Source organism: Telopea speciosissima, chromosome 10, assembly GCF_018873765.1.
Source record: "Telopea speciosissima isolate NSW1024214 ecotype Mountain lineage chromosome 10, Tspe_v1, whole genome shotgun sequence".
Classification (NCBI taxonomy): domain Eukaryota; kingdom Viridiplantae; phylum Streptophyta; class Magnoliopsida; order Proteales; family Proteaceae; genus Telopea; species Telopea speciosissima.
In genome coordinates, this window is record NC_057925.1 from 704,470 (window position 1) to 711,882 (window position 7,413).

The following is a 7,413-nucleotide window of genomic DNA, read 5'->3' on the forward strand; positions in this document are numbered from 1 at the left end:
CTTTTCTGAAGATAACATCATTTGATCCAGCTTTAACACGAATTAGCTTGAAAATAAAAATATGCACTGCTATCTATCTAGGTTATATAGACAATGCAACTTCAAGTTTTGCCTCATAAAATCATATCAGAAGTCTAAGTTTTTGTCAAAAGCCCATGATTGAATATCAACATGACAACAACAAATTTTACCATTAATGACACAACAAAAAAATCAGAAGAAGTTGTAAAATTTTCTCCTTGAATGTATGCTACAGCAGACCAAATCTTAACAGACCTACTAATATTCTAAGTAGGAACAAGAATAAGTACCAAATCAACTTCTCATCTGACAAGACAATTAGGCATGCAATTTAAAGTTTAAACCATAATAACTTAATAAGACTAACTGAATGGTAGTCTGAACCATCGTATATAATGAAAAAAAAAAAAAAAGATACAAGATTCCCCATCAAATGCGATCATATACCATACTGGATGTCACTTATTTCAAAAGTGGGGAACTACTAGCAAGATCCAACTGGATTCTTCATAGTTTTAGTTTATTAATAATAAAAGAAAGAAATAAAAACTAAAAATAGCAGTTGTAGTGACTCAAATGCCTTTATCTACTTCTTAATTCTACGAAGTTTCTTAGGTCCCCAGACCTCCATTCTACCAGCGGGACATCCGCACGGTGCTCGAAAGATAAGTACAGTACGACCATTAAGTGGTGCCATCCGCTTCAACTCAGCTTCCAGTTCCTTGTGATCCTGCCCTAACTCAAGTGGTTGGACTCCATATGCATCATCTGGCACTGATGGCAAATGCTTCACGCACTCTTCTGATTCAAGCTGGATATCAAATTCTACTGCCTTGCGAAGACCCTTGCAGTAAGGGTTTCCGCACTTCCTAGATTTGTAATGGACAATCTCCCACACTGCGATCATGGTGACAAATGTTACAACCAATCCAACTGCATATGCCACGGGTGCATTGTTTATAACATCACCGATGAAGACCCAAACCACAGGAAGAAGCTCAGAAGCTTCTCGGAAAATGAATTTGAAGTAAGGCACAGTTAGAAACCCCAATGCTCCGAGTACCAGGAACAATATAATAATGTCAATGGCAGCAAATGGCGAGTGATCACAAAAAGGATGGGATAAGGGGTTTAAGGAACTGCCATGCTTCTTACTACGAAAATGACCCTGATTGCTCCGATGTTCAGACACGCCCAGCGAATTTGCCATATTCCTATGCTGCTCGAAAGCTTTGCAGAACTCAATCAAGCTCCGGCAATCAACCATTGGTAACCTCAGCGAATCAGAGGACATCAGAAAGGGAAGGGGGGGGGGGGGGGGAGGAAACGAAAAGTTTCTGATTCTCTGAGATCCAGATACGTGCGGATCAATTCCTATCAAAATCTCGCAGCGATCCTTCGATATGTTTTTTGCCTCAAAAGTAAATTCAACTTCAAAATAACAAACTCAGCCGTTACGCAGTAATATATGTAAATCCAGATTTGTCATAAGTTGCTATCCTCGGCTTCGTAGCTGACTGTACACAAAACCAACCCAGTGATCGCAGACTGCAACTAGCATCAGTGAATTTGCTTAAATAAATAACGGATATTGCCAGGAAGGGGGGGAGAGAGCTAATCTAAACCGATTCAGGGATGCACAAGGCTCACAAAACTCGATCTGAACAAGTTTCACGGGCAGATCTTCCGATCAGACCTCCGAATCTACCTGACGGAAAGTAGACAATTTCAACAACGCGCAGATAAAAGAAAGGGATCAAAGAGCTCCAGATGTGATCCAGCCTCGATACCAGAAAGCCAAAGATACCACCGTGATGTTGGTAGCCCAATCCAATTCCCAGATCCTGACTGAAAACTCTTTCCACAATTTGAGATATACCAATCAGGAAAGAGTCCAAGTTCCAACAGGAAGAAGATGAGGAAAAGATAATCTAATCAAGCCAATGGAAGTACGCATCAATCATCAATAGAAAAATGAAAAATACAATAATTTGATTTCTAAGCTTCCGATATCGATCCGCTCTTTGACCAAGTCCAGGACGTCGATCACGACTTACAAAGGAAAAAGAAGACAATAAGGTGTATCCTCCTCTCAGTTTTCACCACTTGCCGATGAACACGGAAGAAGGAAGGAAAGAATGAAACGACCGACCGAGTCGAGTGAAATGAAAAAGGAAAAACTTTGCATTTCAGAAAGCAGAAAACAATATTTATACTCTCTCCCTCGCTCTTTCACAAGTCTCGAGTCTTTTAGTTCACGCCATCTGACGATGACGGATACTTCCATCGGACAGAGCCGCGTTTCAGCATGAAGTCAATTTACTAAATTACCCATGCATGTATTTCTTTTCCACACGCCCGAGGCACTTCCCCAGACATTGTCACTAATGTAAGAACTCTAGAGGATAAACGTAGTGAATTTCCAATTATAGTTTGACTATATAAAGTATTAGCATTAAATCCATTTTTGAAGAATTTGCTATCAGATATATTATTTTGGTAGCTGAAACAAAAACAGGGATAAATACAAAGTTGAAATTATAAAAATAAACTTTGGAAATACAAATTTTCAAGATAAGTAGAACAAAAACAAAGTAACTTTAGTAACAATAGGACTAAAAGTGAGGTAATGAAAATTGATGATAGGGAGATCTTCCAAAAATTAAAAATTTTAGGTACCTATGTTCAATCATATATAAAGAATGAGAAATATTAGAAGATGATATTACACAAAGAAATTGAATAGAATGGATGAAATATAGGGATGCATACGAAGTATTGTGTAGTAATCGATGTATTCATTTATACATCAAAAGAAAATCTTATAGAACAGTTATTCAACCAGCAATGATATATGGAGCCAAATATTGACCAATGATGAAACAACATGTAAAGAAAGTGAGGCAGAAATGAGGATGTTGAGAAGGATGAGTAGTAAAATTAGAAAAGATAAAATAAGAAATAAACAAATTAGAATTAATTTAGAAATAACTCTGATAAATGATAAGCTATGAAAGAGTCGTTTGAGATAGCATGAATATGTGCGTGGGAAACCTTTATATGCTCCAATAGAAGTGATTTCATTCAGATTGACGGGTAAAAAGAGCTATGTATAAACCTAAAATGATTCTAGAAGAATTGGTGAGGAAAGACATGCATAGTTTAGGACTTGTAACAAGAATGGCTTTGAATAGAGCTGATTGGAGTAAAAGAATCCATGTAACCAACCCCATTTAGTTCGCATAAAGTTGAGTTGATTTTTATCTCATAAAGCGATGAAAGTGACCATGTAAACAACATGATCTTAGGAATTTAAACTACTATCACTTCGAAAAATGATGTATAAGAAATGATTCTAAACATATAATCACCCACTACCGTTATTTTCAGGTAAAATTTACTCCAAAGTTTTCAATAAAATCCTATTTTTGGGGAGAGAAAATTCTATTGTTTGAGGAAATATTTATTAATTTTACCTCATGTATATAAGCCTTGAGAAGCATAGTTTTAGAAAACAATGCAGAAAAATTAGAACCACCAACTTTTTCAGCTTAACCATAGAACACGCCAGGAAACAAAAATCAAAGCCAATTTTCAGAAATCCATCCAAGACCCAATTCAGTTTGCCAGTCTTCCTTTAAAAAATTTGTTTTTCCCAAAATCCTTTTTTTTTCTTCAAACCACAATTTGATCAGTCCAAACCAGATAAAACAGAAGCAGGAGCATTACAGGATTCGACCCCGTCCCTGGTCCAATTTTAAAAGCTATTCATAGTAGGAAAATGCAAACATCCTATCCAATTTTAGATCAGGGGCATCATCAGTATGACCAATAAGTCTGGTCAAACTGCTTCCTACATTCTCTCCATGATTATATCCTCAATCACCAGTTCTTTTCTTCAGGAACCTTTTTTACTACCCTTTCCCTTTTCTTGTAACTTTGATGATTGATCTTTCTCAGAAGAGCTGTGAGAGGAAATTATGGGCCCATGTTTTCTACAATCCTTAAACTACAATAGATCCTCATAGATTGAGTCTCCTGATAACATTTGATACGATCCCCCAACCAGATTCTTTGAGGTAACTCTTTCTCCACCTCAGTACAAATAGACCATGCTTGGGCTTGAAAAATCTATCGAGTATGTCTCTGCCCCCAATTTGAGATCCAAGAACCAGAGGATTAAAAGCTTCCTTCATCAAGATAGAGCAATGTATGCATAAGCTCGGATACATACATCAAACTAATCAATAACTTCTTATTTCCATCTGAAATTACCAGATCCTTAAAAGTAACGTCAAAGCTGAAGTGCCAAATATTTATGGGGAAAGCCAGTATCCTTTCAACAGCATCACGTGAGAAATATTGTCTTGTCGTGATAATGTATAATTTTCTTCAACTTCATGATAAATTTTGATCTACCCTGCAGAGAGATTATATATGTGTTGACCAATATCCCCAAACACTTTTCCTGGCTTGCACTTGGGTTCCGAAAGGATAATCCCACTGCACCACAGTAAAGAGGACCTGGATAATTAAAGACTAGTCCAGGGTCCCCCAGTTTTCCCAAACACTTCTTCCACAAAGATTTGCATATTACACTACAGCAGTCCTTGATATTGAAAAATGATGAGCTTCAACACCTTTACAACCTCATGACACAGGTCTTTCCCAAAAATTCAGAACGGTATTGCGGCAAAACTATTAACACTTCCACCAAACTGATTGGTCGAAATATCATTAGGCACAAATGTTCAATTACACCCCCCCCCCCTCTCCCAAGTCCCAACCTGGCATGCACTCATATTTACAGGTCAAATTTCATGGGCCTCTCTGAAGCTTTGTATTTTAAACATTTTGAAGATTCTAGAGAAGAAAGATTCACAAAACCATCATACCGCCCAAACCTATCCCCACTTAACCTGTCAATCATAGGTTGATGCCATCTTCTTCAAGTTTCTTTCAAGCAAGCACCCCAACAAAGAGAGCAGAGTACAACCACCCCCCTACCCCAAAAGAAGTCACGTTAAATAAGTTTACAAATAAATCTACGGTTTCTGATTTATACTATACAATTACTGAATTAACAGAAGAAAGGTCTTGCTAACATTCAGAACAGATACAAGATGTTACAGAGGTGAATTGTGAAAATTTAAATTGTTGGTTGGGAATATAAGTTAAGCTCTAATATGGATATTATCTCTTTGAAGTCCAACATTCTTCTCTGTGCTGTTTTATTTTCACAGGAGAGGGTTCTCCACGATGCAAGTGTGGGGGGAAATCTTCCATGCAACACCAATGATGGCGCAAAGAATGGTATCATTCACAGGGGCCCCTATGGTCAAGGTAAGAGAGAGAAAACAATAAAAATCCCATGTGAGAGGGCAATAGTACACTGGCATTCTGGGAAATTCTCTCTCTTTTTTTTATGGATGGGAAACTTTTTCCCATATTTTCGCTGGGGAAGTTTATTTTTTGAAAACTAAAAACAGATTAACAAGTAATACAGAAGAAAATGGAGTCACCTTCCATCAATTCTTAAACTCAATCTCTATTCCAACCAATGTATCGGACTGCCAAAATTTCTTGCTGATTCTTCTTGAATCGCAAGTTTCTGACGAGGCCTGCCTCCTTATGGTTTCAGATAACAGAAAGTCGAATCAAAACAACAAATATACATGTTATAACAGAATTATAAAACAAAAGGCCTAAAACAGATTATCTTAAAATTCAGTAAAGAGTAATGCTTTCTTTGTGTGATTACCTATTTTGAGAATCCCTTAGAAAGAAATGGCCTTGAAACTTTAAATTGACCTCGATTCCATCCTCCCTATGAGGGATTGAGGGAATCCTAGAGCACCTAATAGTTTAGGTTAGGATTCTCAGGGAAAACCAGGATCACAGGGCAGAAATTAAACCAGAATTGGTATATTTTAGATAACTCAAGATGAATCAATTTAATGTGACTGCAATCCAGGTCGATGGACCATGAAACTGTGGGTTAAGCTCTCAAAGTTTGGGTCCAATCCAACAGCTGGATTAGGAGTTATGGCACTGACCAGAAAATAGCAACTTCCCCAAAACAGATTTAGAAATCTGCAGTCCCTTTTGAACAGCATACGCAGGTCACTTGGAGAAGAAGATCTGAGACTTATATGTAACTAGAAGTTTAAAACAGATCATATGTGAAGTCTACAATAGAACTGGACACAAGAGATTGATCAAATCGATGGAAGAAACAGGGGTATAGTCTACCAACAATGCAGTGACTCGATAGACAAAACGATTGAGGAAAATCTTACCACTGATGAATCTGAACTAAATTATAAACAGAGGATAAAAATTGGAAGAAGAAAGAACAGTACAAGAAGGTCATGGTTGAGCCTTCCACTCGAATCTAGGTTAGAATCCCACTAACCTCCTAGTCTCCTACTAGGGTTTATGAATCCCACAAACCTGCATCTCACAGTATAACAACATAACAACCATTCACTTTTCTCAAACTTCAAATCTTGGGAGCTGTAACAGCCCCTCTCTTGTATTAATAGCCTTCAAAATTCCTCTTCTTGCGTGGGAGGAAACCACTTACAAATTTGAAATCAAATAAAGTAGAAACTGTCCTAATCTAGATAACATCAAAATTAGTAATTGAAACTAAATAAAATCTTGTAACTGAAAGTTATTTAATGTGTAGTAATAACTAAAATGACAACTACTATCTGTAGACACTGAACTTTGCCCCTCCCAACTACAACAACAACTCATCCTTATTCCAACTAAATAGGGTCGGCTACATGGATCCAAGCAAAGACAAAGACATAAAATAGCAATAAAAGAAGAACACTGGCAAGACTCAGCATAACCCATCTAATCGATGCCCTCCAACAGCTCTATACAGGGTCATACATGGGGGCAGGCCCAACCTATATGTGTCTTTCCTCACTACCTCTCCAAGGGACATTATGCTAGAGTTTATATTGTAAAGGGTACTTTGGGCACTGCCTTGTTATAAGCCATGCTAAGTTGCAATTTTATCTTATGTTAATTTTCTTTTTAACTCCCTAGGGAGTTATGTGTAATTTCTAGAATATATTAATGAGGGATATAGATGAGTAGAGAACTCTCTAACTCACTATCGTTTTCTCCCAACTCTCTTTCTTCTTTCTCTTCTTCTTCCTCCTTTGCTTCTTCTTCTTCTACTTCCCTTTGTTGTTTAATCTAGTTCCTTTACTAGAATCAATCCTCATCTAGTTTCTAACTCATTATAGGCCTGCCCCAAGTTCAATTAGATCCTTCAATCTGAAACAAATCACTCCCTTGTATAAGTGCATCTCAAGGCTTCCGTTGGACAAAACCATGCCGCCTCAAACGGCTCTCTCGAATCTTCCCATGAAT

At 37.4% G+C, this 7,413-nt stretch overlaps 1 protein-coding gene across 1 annotated transcript; it reads right to left on the reverse strand.

Annotated features, from left to right (window-relative positions):
• Positions 1-328: 328 nt before the first annotated feature.
• Positions 329-1,480, reverse strand: LOC122641414 (uncharacterized protein At5g19025-like). Its single transcript, XM_043834645.1, has one exon. It carries the CDS (start codon positions 1,313-1,315, stop codon positions 608-610), a length of 708 nt encoding a protein of 235 aa, XP_043690580.1. The 5' UTR covers positions 1,316-1,480; the 3' UTR covers positions 329-607.
• Between the last annotated feature and the right edge of the window lie 5,933 nt (positions 1,481-7,413).